Source organism: Carlito syrichta, unplaced genomic scaffold (genome assembly GCF_000164805.1).
Source record: "Carlito syrichta isolate Samal-C Ts95f unplaced genomic scaffold, Tarsius_syrichta-2.0.1 Scaffold301792, whole genome shotgun sequence".
NCBI classification, from domain to species: Eukaryota; Metazoa; Chordata; class Mammalia; order Primates; family Tarsiidae; genus Carlito; species Carlito syrichta.
Window position 1 is genome coordinate 189,419 of NW_007245888.1, and position 18,132 is coordinate 207,550.

Here is an 18,132-nt window from a genome sequence, read left to right on the forward strand (position 1 = left end):
GAAGGATCGCCGGAGCCCAGCAGGTCAAGGCTGCGGTGGCCGCGGCGGCCACTGCACTCCAGTCTGGGCGACAGAGTGAGACTCCAACTCAAAAAAAAAAAAAGAACCTTTGCCTCTAGCAGGTGATATGAATGTATATCCCAAACTCATGTAAGACTTTGGCCTGTGGGTTCAAATTCATGGATGTAATTTTTTTTTTCTTGTTTTTATCTAGAACCCAAGCAGAGACTCCCGCAGTATCTTGTCATTTTCCCTAGTCCATTGTTTAGGAACAGACTTTATGTAAGGTACTTTATTTCCAGTGTTCCACCTCTCAAGGCCCACATCTTCATGTCCCATCCCCAAGTAGACAACCAAAAAGCCTCCAGGATGATGAGATGCAGTCCTCCTCCTGGGCAGCCATTATGCTACCTCACCCTTTCTGCTTTTCCTGCCCCTTGGCCATTCTTGAGAACCATTTCTGCACTTAAAAAAAATACCAAATTCCATTTGGCATTTCCAAATGTTTATGCACATGAGGTTTGGGGTTGTTTTAGCCTATCTTCCCACTTAAGTTCTCTGCAGACCTCTAGGTTTGCTTCTCATGCAGATAAAGCCAGGGTGAGCCTTGGTGCCATGAAGCTCATGTGCAAGCGGAAGTTCTCATAGCAAAGTGGGGTGTCCCCAAGGTGAATAAAAGGAAAGTGAGGGGCTTGTCACCAATTTTTCCTCCCCGGATCTCACCTATGAATCTTCCCTAGACACAACTCTGTCCCTTACAATTCTTGCTCATACCTTTATTTCATACTCTTTCACTCCTTGATTTGGCCAAAACCTGTCTTACTTCCACCATGTACCTTTATGAACCCAGGTTTCTATCTGCCACCGTGCATTTACGGATGCTGATCCCTCTTCTTGGAATGCCCCTCAGCTCTGCATCCTACCTGTCTTTTAAGGCCTAACCCCAGTACCTCATCATCTAGAAAGGTTGACTTGACTCCACTCTTGCTGTCTCCATGTGGTCCTGCCCATGTGGACACACGCTCATACATTTCTGTGTCTCTACTTAATCTGAACCACCATGTCATTCTCCTGCATGCAAACTATTCCGTCTTCATTGAATTCGAATAATTAGGATAGACTAAACTAGGAAATACCAGAGTATATTACAGTTTTTAAGGGTAAATGTTTTATGAGCCTTTCAGGTGTATGTGCACATACCAGACCATAGGATAAAATGTGTTTTTTATGGTGGAGGGGGCAGAGATTTTCTTTTAAGTTGAAGTACTATATTAGCCTATAAATTATTTGAAGATAGTATCTGTGTCTGATGCATCTCCTCACAGACATGCACACACATATCTCATTCCCCTATTTAGGCCAGTGTTTTACATATAGTAGACAGTAGATGTTTTTTGAATGAATTAATGAATGAGCATATGAAAGAACGAATGAAGCATTAATGTGGTAACCTGAAAGGACTGTCTTTGTAAGAACCTGCATATTTCCAAAGGTCACCTTGCCAGCCTCTAAGCTGATAATAATGGATTTTGTTCTGTCCTTTGTACTCAGCAGCTGAATGCCCTACAACGTGTTGAGGATAAGACATTGATTCTCAGCCTCCTGTCTTGGCACATCTAAGGATACTTCACTATCCATTGGGTCACCTGTCCCCCACCCTCATCCCAGCAATAGGTGGAGAACCAGGCTGACTCTTAGTGGTAATGCACAGTCTCAGAACACACACTCCCTTTCTCTGTGAGGCTCTCCATTTAAGTAGCATCTGTCACTGTAGTCACAGGCAATTACCTTCTCAATAAGCTCTTTTCCAAACACAAAACTCTTCAGTTTTTCAAAATTCAAGAGCTCCTATCAAGTTTGACTTTGTAGATTGAATAGACAAGAAGAGATAAAATTAAGGACAAAACTACTTTTCATTCAGGCTGATCTGGATTTGACTCCTGCCTCCACCTCTCTGGTATTGTGTGACCTCGGGCCAGCCAAGCTCCTTTTTCTCGTTCGCAAAATGGAAGTAACAGTGCCTAGCTCACAGGGGGGTTGAGAGGATTTGCGGTAATGTGTGGAGTACCTGATAAAACCCTGAGCACATACGAGAGACTCAGTTGTCCTCCTCATCCTCTGCATTCGCCTCTTCCTCCTCCTCCTCCTCCTCCTCCTCCTCCTCCTCCTCCTCCTCAGGAAGCTGAGATCAACTAACCAAATTTTCTGGTGTGCTTCCTTGGAAGTCAGCCTGGGGCTTCCTCTCTTTGTGTTCACTCAAACAGAATGGAGACTTGAGCAGGGCACTTGACCGCCTGCCACAGCCATTCATCAGTCTTGTCAGGTGGTTGTCCTGAGCTCTGCTGAGGCACTGACAGAGGCACAGCCACAGCTGCTTCAGCAGACCCAGCCTGGGCCCTCTAGGTCCTTGCGTTTGCTCTAGAGGGGACCCAAGAGAAGACAACACCCCCACAATATCACTGTTTCCAGCAAGACACTTGAGGATTACCCAGGTGTGAGTTGTGAAGACCTAGGTAATAAAACCAGGAGTATGAAGTGTGTCTACCTGTGGAGGTTTTCAAAGGCTTTCAAAGAGGAAATTTCACTAGTTCTTGAGAGGAGGGGGTCTCAGAGACAAGTAGGTGGCCAGGCGGCCCAAATGTGAAAGGCTGGGTTATTCAGTTAACTAAAACAGCTCCAGAAAACTTCGAGAATTTTCAGCCACACTTCTCAGGCTGGCCTCTTTTGTCCACCTTCCTTCTTATAACTTGGTTAATACACAAGAAGCTTGGTTTTTCCTCACAGCCCTGACACTAACCTGTGCTGCTGGCAGAGTCACTTCAGTGTGTTCCACCATTGTTTTCACGTCCATAAATTGATAGCAGCCAGACTCAATTTTGGCTTTCATGTATGTGACCAATGAAAGAACAGACGGCAGCATTATCTCTCATGACTCTGAATTTAAAGTCATGGCTTATTAGTGAGTCTATCCTAGTTTAACCTTCCATTGTTATTTTGAGGAGCTGCATAGAGACTAAATTGGGGGCTAGGCCAGGAAGTCCACCTGGATCCAGTCTATCAGCATAAATGTCAACGGGAAAAAAAAGAAGACATGCTAACTCACCTGACAAAGAGTTACTCAGAAAAAAAAGTAATTTACTCTCTTTTGACTTTGAACCCTGAAAAACCGAAAAGATCTGCTTGACTTCAAAGGAAGACAGCATACCTAACATTCATCTTGTCCTTCAGAGACCAAGACAGAGTGAGAGAGTTGTGTCCATCTTCTGCTAACATCCTGGAATTTCAAAACACTTTGATGATGAAAGATGATGTGAAAATGGAAACTGTTGTTATTGGGATTACTTGAGCCTTGATTGGCCTTTGCTCACAAAGTGGTTCATGGACAAGATGCAGGCAAGACCTTTTAGAGATTGCCTGGTGCTGAGTTAGGCATGCAGGTGTGGGCTGACTAGCAGGGTGACAATTCGTAAAGGTGCTGTGTCATGCTGGAATGGAGACTGAAAAATAATGGAACATGATCTAACTGGTTTGCTAACACGAAAGAAACAACAACGGGAATTTCTGTTTTAAAATAAGGCTAAACGAATACTAGAAGTAACACAATTTTTTCTTGGGATAAGAAGTCGGAAGAATCCACGATGCCAAACCCTATTGCATCACACATCACGAATCTGTAATGAAATATTCCATGCCTTAAGACCAAACCTGTAGGAACATCAGTCATGGCCAGCTGGCACAAACACTGAAAGGCCAGGCAATTAGCTAATGACAGCATTACTGCGTGCTAATGTTGTTCCAGGTTCAGGCAATAACGTCATTGGCGTGCCTTTGTTCCTTGGCCCCGAGTCCTGGGCTTCCAGCTCCTCATGGGTGCTGATGATACAAAGCTGGCATCAGGATAACTCTTCAGCTAACACTGAAGTTAAGCAAGACACCATGCTGTAAGAAGGATGCTGGTGGCCCACCACCAACTAACTATGAATGATGAGTGGTTCTGGTAGTTTTGATGAATTGAATCCTGGGTCTAAGTAAACAAGGCCTTTGGTAACTGAAATATACACTTCTCTGGCTTCCTCTTTTGATTTTAGACCATATCTGATGAGTGGTAACAAACTGAGGTTAGAAAACACTCTGTTTATGAGTATAAGAGAGCTTTTTCTCATCTGTGGACCATACAGAGATGGAATATCCAACCACATTTTTGTGTTTCAACCCTTTAGATGCCTGACGCGTCTGCAGGCTTCAAGGTATCAGAAAATGTCACATCCTTTCATCTGGCACCCTTTTTAATGTTTAAAGAATTTGTGAACTGGGAAATTCTGCTGTATTAAAGGACAGAATGACTGCCTCTAATTAAGTTTAAATCTTTATATGGCGGATCTTCACAAAACTGATTGTAGTTAATCACGTTCATAGCCGTTCACTAGCCTCAACCATGTGATAATTCATAATCATATTTTATGATGCCCAAGATTGCAAGTTGATGGTTTTTTGCACTGCCATACATGCCAATCTTCCTGTACTAAGCAAATGTTACATGTCTGTTGACTAAGAATGTGTAAATAGCAGAAACACCAACCTTCACGTTTCTCCTCGTTGTAGATTCAAGTCAGCTTCCCAGAAGAATAATCAGTTAGTCTTTGTGGCCAAACGCCTCTTTAAATAGAGGCTGCCATTGTTTCAGCCAAATAATTTCTAGATTTAGCTCCCTGTTTAGTGTTAGAATCCAAGTAATACTGTCTTGAAAGAAGCCTAAGAAACAGTGCTGGTCAGGTGAGGAATATTTCTATCACACTTAACAAGGTATTGGCTTGTTTTCAAATTACAAATAAAAAATAACTTTTAAAATATCTGCTTCTAAGCCGGGCTCGGTGGCTCAGCCTGTAATCCCGCGCCTTTGGGAGGCTGAGGTGAGTGGATTGCTTGAGCCCATGGGTTCGAGAACCGCCTGGGCAGCGAGACCTCATCTCTACAATAAATCAAAAAATCAGCCGGGCGTGGTAGCGCATGCCTGTAATTCTGGCTACTTGGAAGGCTGAGGCGGAAGGATTGCCGGAGCTCAGCAGGTCGAGGCTGCGGTGGCCGGGAGCAGCCACTGCACCCCAGTCTGGGCGACAGAGTGAGACTCCAACTCAAAAAAAAAAAAATAATAAAATAAAATATCTGCTTCTTAGTGAAGTAGCTTAGCCTGGTACCTCCCTTAGATAATCTATAAAGACTTTTGCCAGATGCTTGAAAACTCACCCTTACCCCAAAACAAAGCATTGTGAGTGGTTAAAACTAAAGAGAATTGTTGAAAGATTCCATTATGCAGCTGAATGAGATGATCTATCAGCTGAATTCATAAACTTGCTTTTTTTTTCTGTACACAGCTCAACTTGAAGTTTGTTTTCCTTATTATGAATATGCCTGGAACCACATAGATGAAAACATTTCTCCTGTGGCTCCTGAATGGGACTTTTTCAGCTGTAAAATGATATTTAATACATCACCATAGTAAAAGTCCGATGGAAACTTATAGCAAATAAACAATGCGAAAAGTATCGTGAAATAATAAAAAATACCAAGGGCTTTTTACTTCAATTTAAAGATATCCAATTCAGTTCATTCATGAGGAAAGCCATAGTTTTTCTGTCCAATAACTTCATGGGAAGATTATCAGAATTACTTCTTTCTGAGAATACAGAGATGGCTGAAGGTTATTCCTCAAGTTATTTCATTCTGGTTCTTTCTGGTTATGTGCTCTTATTGCTCTTGACAAAGACATCCTTTTTAATACAAACAACAGATCATCTGAAAATAAATCATGTTTTAGAGTGACAGTAATAAGACTTACGTTTTGTTAGGTATTTTTGACATGTATATCTAGTACATTTTGATTTGTTTAATTTCTTAGAATGCAGTATTCCATTTGATAATATTTCCTGGTACTTTTGGGAACTTCTACTCAATTCCTAAGTTGTATCACGTAGGTTTTGTTTTCTTTTGAGTTGGGGTCTCACTCTGTCACCCAAACTGGAGCACAGTGGCATGATCACAGCTCACTACAGCCCCAACCTCCTGGACTCAGGCAATTCTTTCACCTCAATTTCCAGAGTAGCTGGGAGTACAGGCATACACTGCCATGCCTGACTAATCTTAACATTTATTTTATGTAGAGAAGAGGTCTCGCTGTGTTGCCTAGGCTGATCTCGAACTCCTGAGCTCAAGTGGTCCTCCCACCTTGGCCTCCCAAAATGCTGAGATTACAGGTGTGAGCCACAGCATCCGACCATAATCACTTAGATTGAAGGGGTTAGAATGTTCCTGTAGGCTTTCCCAAGACAATTCAGCCATGCGTTGGAACATAAGAACATCTCAAGAGAAAGACTAGGCTAGGTAGGCCACAGAGGAGGAATGTCTTAAGAAGTGGGAGAACAGATGGTGGGGGGGTTGATTCAAATGGGAAAAGGGGAGTGGTCAGCAGTATCTCACTGCGGTTGAAAAAGCCAAGAAGAAATACATTGAAAAGTGGCCACCAGATTTGCCATTTAGAAAATTATCAGGATCTCTATGGAGCCTATTTTTAGTGGTAAGAGAAAAGCAGGATTGCAGGTGGTTGGAGAAAGAACAGAGGAGGAGGGAAAGACAGGAAATGTAGACCACCTATTGGAGAACTGAATATGAAAAGAGGGATAGATAGGAAACCACAGCCAGAAGTGCATGCGTGGTCAAGAAAGGTACTAAGATCCAAAGGTTTAAGCATGTTGATAGCTGAGGGGCAGGAGAGAAGGAGTTGAAAGACAAGGGGAGCAAGGTCCCAGAGGAGGCAGGAAGAGATCCACCCACATGTACTATAAGTTACTGAGTGGATGGACGTAGCATGCACAGAGGGTTGTCCTGAGACAAGTAAAATGGAAAATACCAGCAAAATAGAAAGTAATCCAGAAACACACAAGTGAAGGTTGTTTCTTACATTTCTCGGTATCTGCTGTCGTTTCTTTTTCTTTTCTTTTTCTTTTTTTCAAATGCCTGTGAGAGCTGTTCTTTGTTCAATTAAAATGAAGATTAACTTTGTAGCTTAATTTAATTGAAATTTCCCCTTCGCTGTTCAAATAATGAATTTGTACTTGGGACTATTAAACTTGGCAAAGAAATAGGCTCTGCTGAAATGAGCAAAACTGCTGCATATAGGACAGATAATCTCAAGAGATTTGACTTTAAAAAAAAAAAAGTCAGACTATTCTTTCAAATTTGTATCTGCCCTTGCTTTTCATTGTGTAAGGTAATGGGCACCATTTTACCTGCTAGTACCTTTAACTTATTTGAGATACTTTATATCATTCTCTTGATCACATTCCCCTCATGTTATGGGTGAAAATCAGTATATTGTTTTGCTTAAGGAAATTCATTTCACAACTAAATGGAATAAAAGGGGAACTGTTTTTGTTAATTTCTGCAAGCGCCCGTCTTCTACAGAACTCCAGGGGTTTTAACTGTTGTTCACTTGTTCTTATTAGAAACCTAGTCAGGATGTCCAAGTCAGGTGATGTCCATTTTTAAGTACGGACAAACTGAGGCAGGCATCAAGGGGGCCACAAGTTCATTGAGGCATGTTTTCCTTAAGCCACAAGTTCATTGAGCCATGCACGCAGTCAATCTACATGACCAGAATATATCTTCAAGATGAATCACTTCCCTGGGGCCCTGATTGCCCCTTAGTTTGGGGGAGTTATTTGGGGATATGCAGTCAGTATTCAGAACAGTGAGCACTCGGGCTTACTCCTTCGATGTATGTCCAAACCTGGCACAAATAAGATCTGAAGAGGAAGATATGTTGGACGTGAAAACATTATGAACCCCATTGTTCTTTGGTTCACACTGAAGTAGGGTGCCTTCTGCTGTGCACTGATGGTTCTGGATGAGACACTTTAGTACATTTCAGTAGTTGGGTCCACAGCACTACTATGAGGATGCCGTCACCGTGGGAACGGGCAGCTCACTACTTAGCATCTTCTCATGTTCTGGTGAAGAAGAGAGATACTGATTATACATAAGTATATTCTTATACTTAAAAGCACTGTAGTTTCAAGACTTGAGAAATTTAGTGGTTGATTGCTTTGTTGTTTTTTTAACTTGGTTGTTTTTATAGCCACCTCATCATTAAATTAAAAGTTTCCTCTAAACTACATTTTAAGAATTAAAACTGTTGGCCGGGCTCGGTGGCTCAGCCTATAATCTTGCGCCTTTGGGAGGCTGAGGTGAGTGGATTGCCTGAGCCCGTGGGTTCGAGACCCGCCTGGGCAACTTGGTGAGCCCTCATCTCTACAATAAATCAAAAAATCAGCTGGACGTGGTAGCACATACCTGTAATCTGGCTACTTGGAAGGCTGAGGCGGAAGGATCGCCGGAGCCCAGCAGGCGAGGCTGCGGTGGCCGAGAGCGGCCACTGCACTCCAGTCTGGGCGACCGAGTGAGACTCCAACTCAAAAAAAAAAAAAAAAAGAATTAAAACTGTTGTAATAATTTTAGGCTTTTTTTTTTTTTTTAAAAGAGAGAAGGGCAATTCCTCTTTATAATGTTTTATTTCCTATTTTCTGTAATACAACTTTCTAGTTGCACTTGGAATCTTCCAGGAAGCTGAAATTAAAGCTTTAATTAATGTAAGCAGGAGTATGTACTACCCCAGGAAAATATGTGGAACTTAGTTTCAGCTCCTGACCATTATGAAAGAGGGCACACATTTTAATCTTATCTCATTCCAGTAATAATGATATTAAAAGAATTTTAATAATAGTAATGGCAACCAATTACTGAGTACTCTAAGCCATTCATCTTTCAGTTCTGTGAGGCCAGAATTATTTATTCTCATTTTACCTAAAAGGTGGCTGAAGTTTAGAGAGATTAGGTTAGGTCCATATGTGAGTGAGGGACCTCAGACACAGACTCAGGTCTCTCATATTTCAAAGCTCATGCACTTAACTGTTGCATTGTTGTAATAATTAAAGGGCATTAAAAGAGCATGTTTAGCAAGTTGATGATCTATTTAACCAATTGACTAATCACTTTAACGGCATTGTTAGGTTAAACACATTTATTGAAATATCTCTGAGAGCAGTAGTCATGTGGATCTCTCTAGACAGGATGAAATCTTACCTGTGAAGAGCATCTTTGGAATTTCGGGGAACTGCTAAAAAGTCAGAGGTAGAAAGTGATTTATTAAATGAGCCCCTTGTCTTCCTCAAATAAAGCAACTCTTGATACATGACTCTAGACTTCTAGCTGCCTGGGGCCTGCCCAGTATGGCCATCTTTCTTTCCTCTTACAGATTATAGAGATTCCTGGTGTGAAAAATTTGTGAACATGTAGATAGTGCTTACTGATATTGCTTGAAAATTAAGGTGGAGGTCGATGGCTTTCCTTTGCCCTTTATAGGTAGATGTGGACACAACGAACATTTAGAGTCTGTGTTTTTTTAAGGGGAGGATGGGGTGGATTGGAACTCCCCAAAATGTGAGAAGCACAAACAGAGACTTTTCTCTATTCCTATGGGAATACTGAAACTCCTGCAGAGTTTTTCATCAAAGGAGAAAATCCACCTCAGATGAGTTGGAACTGCAGTGCTCTTTGATTCAGGGGGAGGAAACCCAAAGAAAAGCCCAGAGTGCAGACTGAGAATTGCATCTTGCCTCTCACGCAGCAGGTGAGATATTTGCCACCCAAATTCTGTCTGGAAATGTGGAGAAATGAAAAGGGGGTCCTTTCTGCAGCTCCATCAGGAGAAGATAAAAAGTTGTATAAGTGTTATTGAAATGAGCTTTGAGAATGACTTGTGCCATCTTTAAAAATGAAACATTGAAAGTTTTTTTTTTAACACTGGTGACAAGTAATGCATCATGATCTCCTGTTTTTAGTTTTTTTAGTTTTTTTTTTTTTTTGGAGACGTTCAAGCATAAACATTTGCAAACAGAATAGCATAATGATACTTATGATCATCTTCACAATCATCAACTCATGGCCGATTTCTTGCACAGAAACGTCTTTCTTTCCGACTGCGTTTCATTCAGTCTTGATTTTGCTGATTGCATCTTTGTGGCTGAGTGTTAACATATTCCTCTAACTTCTGTACCTCCTAAAAGTTGGAAATTAGATCTCAAGCCTTAGTCAGGCTCAGGTTTGAGTGTTTTGTTTCCTTTTTTTTTTTTTTTTTGGTCAAGACTATTTCATACTGTTTTCTCCATCAAGCAGGACTTAATGTCTGGGCTTTTCATTTTTGTGTGCAGCAAGTATTCAGTGCCATGTCTCCTGGTGTTCTTGGTTTTCCCATGTCCTCGTTTGTTCACTGTCACCAGTAAGCTGGAGCATCTATCTGGTCAGGTGCAGTCATGGCCTAAGGTCCCCAGCTTTGGTCAGCTAATAACTTTCAAGGATCCATCCCCCCAAAGTTATGCTTTTTCTGCATGATTTTGTGAAAACAGACATTCAATTCAATTCATGAACCTTTAGTACACAAATAAAATTGTGCCAAAATATTTAGCAAAGACAGATTGTAGAAGTTTATGAAGTTTTTCTGTTCTTACTTGATGAATGACTGTTATTTTGAACTTCCTTTGCTGTATAGTCTGTTGCTCCTTGTTGATTAAACACCCGCTGTTTATTCTGTGTTAATTTCACTTTACATTTTTTTTTTCTTTTTTTTTTTTTCTGAGTTTGGGTCTCAGTCTGCTGCCCAGGGTAGAGTGCAGTGACATGCTCACGGCTACCACAGCCTCGACCTGCTGGGCTCAGGGGATCCTTCTGCCTCAGCTTTGCAAGTAGCTGGAATCACAGGCATATGCCACCACGCCTGGCTAATTTTTTTATTTATTATAGAGACAAGGTCTTGCCATGTTGCTCCACTTTACTTCTTGTTTAATGCTTCTTAGGCACCAGGATATTCCGAATGCCCACACCTTGGTTTTTGTGCAACTGGTCTCCTCCAGTTCTCTTGTCTTAAGCAGCTTTGAGCCTTCGTGGTCTCTGCCCTCTTCTGAGCTGGAGAAAGTTTGCTTCTCTCCTGTATTATCTTTTCATCTTTTTTATCTCCCCTCCCTCCCTCCCTCCATCCTTCCTGTCTTCCCTCTTTCTCTCATTCCTTCTTTTCTTCCCTCCATTCATTTTTTTCCTTCATTCCTTCTCCCTTTTCTTCTCTATCTTTTCTTTTCCCCTCTTTCTCTCATTCCTTCCTTCCTTCCTTTCTTCCCCCCTTCTCTCATTCCTTCTTCTCTTCCCTCCCTTCATTTTTCTTCCTTCTTTCCTTCCTTTTCACCTACCCTTCTTTTTCTCTTTACCTTTGAGCCAGTGTAGTACTCTTTCTCCCAAGTCTACTCTTAAACCACATTATACTGATAAAATCTATGTTGACACAAAGATGAACTTGATTCTCCATGCCAAAGCTGCCTTTCCAACTGCATAGGGATATAGGCAGCCATTTAACAAGCCCTGATAGTAAATTCCAACTGTGTCCTAGGGGTGGTGTGGAGGAGACAGACACGTTACAACATGGTGGAAGTACTCACAAGAGGAGATGCAAACAAATCACCATGTGACAACTAGCAGGGAAACTGCCAGGGAAAACTGGAGAGGGTCTTAATCTTGGATTTAACATTTGAAATAGCTTTTCAAAGAATATGATTAAGACAGTATATTCGTATTAAAATAGTTAAGGAAGACTTATTGTATTATTTTATTTGAGGCAATAACCAAGATCTTGGCTAATGGACTTGACTTGTGTGTAGCAACAACTTGTCATGTCAACTTTACCTACTAGACAAAATGTTTCCTTCATACATGTGTGAAAATGTGTAAGCGTGAAATATCATGTGTATCAGCTTCCCACCCACTTTGTAACGGGAAAAATAACTTTTAGACATGGGAAGCTTCAGGATGTGGGTGGATACAGTCAACTTCCTTCCCCTACTGTGATAGGATCCTCTCAGGGAGTAGTGACAGTGGGTTGTGTCATGAGTTCCCAAGGTGTGGGCTTTTGAGTTATTGGAAGGGTTGGCAGAACCACAGGTGTAATAAGCATTATCTTTTGGCCGAGTCTTATGATTTGTTGTATAGATGTAGTCCATTTTTAAAATATATATAAAGTAAGTATTGCTACTACTCTAGTACACTAGAGACATTTAATGGTATCATTGAAGCCGTAGCATTGGCTCTCTGTCATTAAGTACAATTTTAAACAAAACATACTAAAATAAAAGTACTATCTTGTATGTTTGGGAGATGATCATGTGTTTTGTAGTTGAGAACTCTTTGAAGACTTCTGACCTTAAAAGGGGTCTTCATAAAATAGGTATTAATGATGGTCAAACAGCATTGTGAATGTACGTAATGCTACTGAACTGTATACTTGGTTAAGATAGTAAACCTTATGTATACTTTACCACAACAAAAAGTACAAAAATATTTTTTAAACTTAAGGCACACGTAAATAAAGCGTTCTTCAAATTTGAAGAAATTGGACACCACTGGCCTAGAGCTTCTTTTAATTTGGCAGTGCTTTGCCAGCACCAAGTGATACCATGCAGTGAGACATTAAGTATTGAGAGCAACAGATTGAAGTCACCCCATTCCTGTCTAGTGAATGAAGTGATTTAAGTGATTCCAAATCTAGAGATTTGGAATAATGTGTCACTTTCAACTTTTTTATTACCTGTCAAGTCTCAAGATAAATACTGAAATTTTTCAAATAAATCCTATGGTTTTTATTACATGGTTTACATTGAAAACACAGGATCACTTATGACACCAGATTCTTTTTTTTTTTAACTGACAAAAATTGTATATGCAAGGGAGGACTCAAAAACCCAGAATTATCTTTGGAGAGCAGGTCCCTTGTAGTACAGGCTTCCCCTGCTAGGTAAGTGTTCTAGGAACCCATGGGCATCAGTGTGCCAGCTACTATTTTGAGAGACTGCATTCAGCTTTGGTTAATTATTTTTTTGGAGATTCTTTCACTGTGTTTGTCCGTCTCATGGTGAGTAATTTAGAAGAGCACTTGCCCACACCTTGCTGAGTGTTCAGCAGTTTTTGACTAAAAATGGCATGACCCCATGCTCCACCTTCCCTAGTCACCTGATCTTGCACCAGCAACTTTTTTTCTTTCTCTAAATGAAAAAAGTCCTCAAAGGGTATTGTTTTGCCAAAAGTTGTATTACAAAGTTGTATACAAAAAACAGCAGAAGCATTTAAAGGCATCAAAATTGACAAGTTCAAAAACTATTTTGTGCATTGCAAAAAGCATCTTGATAGGTGTATTGCATCAAACAGAGTACTTTGAAGGTGACTGAAGTTTAAACATGTAAAAATAAATACATAGGTTTTTATAAGTAAATCCCAGAGTTTGTTAGTTTTCCCTAATTATTTACAATATTATGTTTTGACATATGTGTAATGAATAAATCAAGCTAATAATTAGTACTCACTATACATATATAATCTTACATATTTGTGTGTGTGTGGTGAGAACATTTAAAAATCTACTTTCTTAGCAATTTTCAAGTGTATAATATGTCTTAGATCATTCACACTGCTATCACAAATTACCAGAAACTCGATGGCTAATAAACAACACAAATTTATAATACACAGTTCTGGAGACTGGGAAGTCCAAGATCAAAGCATTGTTGGTAGATTTGGTGTCTGGTGAGGGCCGTCTTCCTCATGTATGGTGCCTTCTCACATGGTGGAAAGGGTGGACACCCTCCCAAAGGCCTCTCTTATAGAGGTACTAGTCCCACCCACGAGGGTTCTGCCATTGTGATCTAATCACCTCCCAAAGGCCCTACTTCTTAACACCATCACCTTAAGCGGTAGGTTTCAACATATGAATTTTTAGGAAGGACACATTCACACTATAACACAATACATTATGATTAACTACAGTCATTATGCTGTGCAATAGATCTCCAGAACTGATTCTTCTTGTCTGACTGAAACTCTGTACCCTTTGACCAACATCTTCCATTTCCCCTCAACCCCTCCCCAACCAGCCCTTGGTAACTATCATTCTTCTCTCTGCTTTATGAGTTTGACTTTTTAAAATTCTACATACAAGTAAGATCATGTAGGATTTGCCTTTCTGTACCTGGCTTCCCACTTAGCACAATGTCTTCCAGACTCATTCATGTTGTTGCAAATATTGGGATCTCCTTTTTGAACGCTGAAATATATTCCATTGTATGTTTATACACACACATTTTCTTTATCTGTTCATCCTTTGATGGGCTCTTAGGTTAATTCCATATTTCTATTGGGAATAACGCTGCTGTGAACATGGGTATTTAGCTAACTCTTCAACATACTTATGTCATTTTCTTTGACTATATACCCAGGGTAAAATTGTTGGATTATATGTTAGTTTTATTTTTAATTTTTTGAGGAACTTTCATACTGTTTTCCATAGTGACTGGGAACGTACTAGTTTATGTTCCTACTAATAGTCGACCTTCTCACCAGCACTTACTATCATTTGTCTTTTTGATATAAATCTTTAAAATAAGTATGAGGCGATTGCTCATAGTATTGGGCTGGTGCATAAGCTCCTAGTGTTTTTCTTTTGCCGGTGGAATGCAAATGTCACATCATGGTTGACTGGTCACAGTTCTTCACATTGGCCAAATCTCAGGTTGACTGGTGTGGATCATCATGGATTCAAGCATTTAAATGGTCTTCATCAAAGCCCAATGGTCTTCCTGAAGGTGGAGAATCACTCAGGTCAGAGTGGCCCTCTTTGAAATGGCAAACCATTTTCTTGTCATATTTTCCAGGATGGCATTCTCCCTGAACATGGCACAGATGTTTCAAGCCACCTCCTTTATCTTAACTCCTCTGTTAAACTCAAATAGAAAAATATGTCAAAGGGTTTGTTTTCTTCCACTTGACATTCCACCTTCTTTAGCCCACAAACAATGCTAACTTTCGTCAAAACTGCAAAATGCAAGGAGTATTCTTATACTTTTTCACTCCAAATGACAAATGACAAACGATAAACAAACTTCCAACATCGAAGTGTTTTGCCATACCAAAAACACACTGCGAATTTATGCAGCAACCTAATAGTTTTGAATTTCTCTAAGCCTTGGATTCTTAATGTTTTGATCAAAGAGGTATGTGTTAAGAAGAATAGCAAGAATCATGGCGCAAATGATCAAACACTGCATATTCAAGGAGAATTTGTCACTTATTTTTAAATTGACACCTTCTCATTCCATAAAGAGAGAAATGGGTGAGAAAAATTATTACAATAATGGCATTTTAAAAATAATATTTGAAAGTGTTTAATAACTATTGTATGTATTATTTTTCTTTCTAGGAAAAGCCATTAACAAAATCTCTACAGCGTGGAGAAGACCCTCAATTTGATCAAGTATGTGATATGTTATGTATGTTATACACTGGTCTTTATTTGTTTTAAAATATGCAAAAGGCATGGCCTGGGTGTTCACTATTGCATTGATTAATTTCCTCAAAGAGGATACAGGGATATGTCGTCTTAAGAATTGTACCCTGCATCTCTAAGGACTATGGTTTATAGATATTTCGCCTATTGATATTTTCCCCTCTTTATTTTATTTTATTTATTCTATTTATTTATTTTTTTTTAAAAACAGATTTATTGAAGTATAATTGGCATATAATAAACTATACACGGTTGAGGGACACAGTAAGTTTAGATGTGTATACAGGCCTGTGAAATCACCAGAGTCAAAAAATGAACAAACCTATCACCCACAAAAGTTTCACTGGGTTATTTTATAATCTATTCCTCCTGACCCCCATCTGTTTTCTGTCACTATTCATTAGTTTTCATATCCTTGATTTTTATATAAATGGAATCATACAGGATATGCTCTTTTAGTTTAGTTTCTTTTACTCTGCTTAATTTTGATATTCATCCTTGTTGTGTGTATCAATATTTCTTTTTTTTTTTACTTTTAATTTAAAGATGTAGTATACAAGTCAGGATTAGTACATAAGTAGTCTACGTACAAGTGAAGTTTGAGTCTTCTAGCCTAGTGATTTGAATTAGAAAGAACTGGAAAATTTAGGGATAATATGAGTAGGGCCTCAACGGATTGTTTCCTAAATCTTTGTATAGTAGAATTAAAGAAACTGAGTAAAGATAGTTTATAGGAAATTCCATTCCAAAATGTGAGATTCTTCTGAATAAACAATACTGCACTAGAGCTTTTTTTGGTTTTCATTCAACATTTTTTTAAAATGCCTGTTACTTGCTTGACACAGTGCTAGGGAATGGTGATATAAAATCTAGGATAAGTTTAAGATCTTCAGGAATTCACAATCTTGTGAGAGAGAAATCACCTAAATAATGAATATAAAACAATATAGGACCTTAGATTCTAATAGAGAAAATAATACATGAACAAAATAATTTATGATATAATAAATACAAAAAAAGTCATTTGAAAATAGGCTAGGTCTAGTATAAGGACATGCAGTTCTCAATAGTAGGTAATAAGCATAAGAAATTTGGATCAGGCAACCTGAATGGGAACTAGAGTCTATAATACTGAGTGATCTCTCACAGAAACAAAGATCTGAGTATCACATGTTCTCACTCATATAGTGGACCTTGAACATCTATCATAATACTATAGGAAAAGGACTGACAGTGTGGGAAACTATGGAGTGGATTAGGGAGGGGAAGGGAGGTGAGACTAATGGTAGTCAATATCTGTCTGGGGACGGGGAGACACCCCTTATCCACAAGGGTGCCTGGATGATGCATATTTGTAAACCTAAACCTTAACTGTTTCCCACAATTTCAAAATAAAAAATATGTTTAAAAAAAAGAAATTTGGATCAGATAGATCCTGTTTCAGTAAATTCAGGGAGGTACCAGGTACATTTAAGACATTAGAAGAATCTGCAGATGCGTTTGTGGTATTTCCTAAACTTCTGCAGCTAATGACAAAGAGGACACCATGTTCTTCTTCGAAAACCTCAGTTGGTGCCAACATCAGATGCAAAATACTGCTGAATGAACCATGGCCTGATCTAATATGCTGTTTTTTACGGTCTAATGAAGAACACACAGAAAGTACACCTTCTGTAGGGCGTTGAAATTGCCTTTAATGTGAAATCCAGAGGCAATATTTCTGATTGTACAAGTCCAGACTTGTGTGATTCAGAAAAATCACAACTCACTGTTGGGATAAAGTCTTCCGTTTTCTATTTTATGAGCTGTTCCCTGAGGGAGACCTCACAAACTCAAGCTCACGGCCAGCCCTCCAAGGCCAGCCACCCAAGGCTGGTGTTGCTCAGGGCTTGCACACTGTTGCTGGCAGAGCTGGCTGTTTTCTGGGATGCTGCTGAAATGGTAGATGGACCTCGTCTCACCATGTCATGGCACTGTCTTGTCTAGTCTCGTTGTCAGTTGCTGTTGTCACCTAGCGGGTGCTGGGATAGTTAGTTAGAGATCCTTGGTGAATATGACATGTGATATCTGGGGTCATCATTTTGGAAATGTGGTAAGTTGTGGCTCTTTTAAAGAATGTAAATATTGGCCAGGCTCAGTGGCTCAGCCTGTAATCCCAGTACTTTGGGAGGCTGAGGCAAGTGAATTGCCTGAGTCTACAGGTTCGAGACCAGCTTGGACAACTTGGTGAGACCTTGTCTCTTCAGTAAATAAAAAATCAGCTGAGTGTGGTAGCACATGCCTGTAGTTCTGGCTACTTAGAATGCTGAGGCGGAAGGATCACCAGAGCCCAGCAGGTCAACGCTGGGGTGGCCGTGAGCAGCGTGCCACTGCACACCAATCTGGGCGAGGGAGTGAGACTCCAACTCAAAACAAACAAACAACTAAACAAACAAAAAAAGAAGGTAAATATCATTCATCTGTTTTCTACCATTTTTTACTCTATTTTATATTTTTTATCTATTTTTCCTATTAAATTATTACTGAGTGTTCCTCAGAAGAATGTTATTTTTCTACAGCCCAGTGTACCTCTCTTTATTCTCTTTAGAAAATAAATTCTAAGTTTTATTTTATTTATTTATTTATTTTATTATTTTTTTGAGTTGGAGTCTCACTCTGTCGTCCAGACTGGAGTGCAGTGGCCGCTCCCAGCCACTGCAGCCTCG

At 39.8% G+C, this 18,132-nt stretch overlaps 1 protein-coding gene across 1 annotated transcript in view; it reads left to right on the forward strand.

Moving 5' to 3' along the window:
• Positions 1-18,132, forward strand: part of LOC103257555 (protein furry homolog) — a 252,276-nt gene that overhangs the window by 55,413 nt on the left and 178,731 nt on the right. The window contains exon 3 of the mRNA XM_021710998.1: positions 15,341-15,394. Coding sequence (XP_021566673.1) covers positions 15,341-15,394 — 54 coding nt within the window. The remainder of the gene's footprint in view (positions 1-15,340; positions 15,395-18,132) is intronic.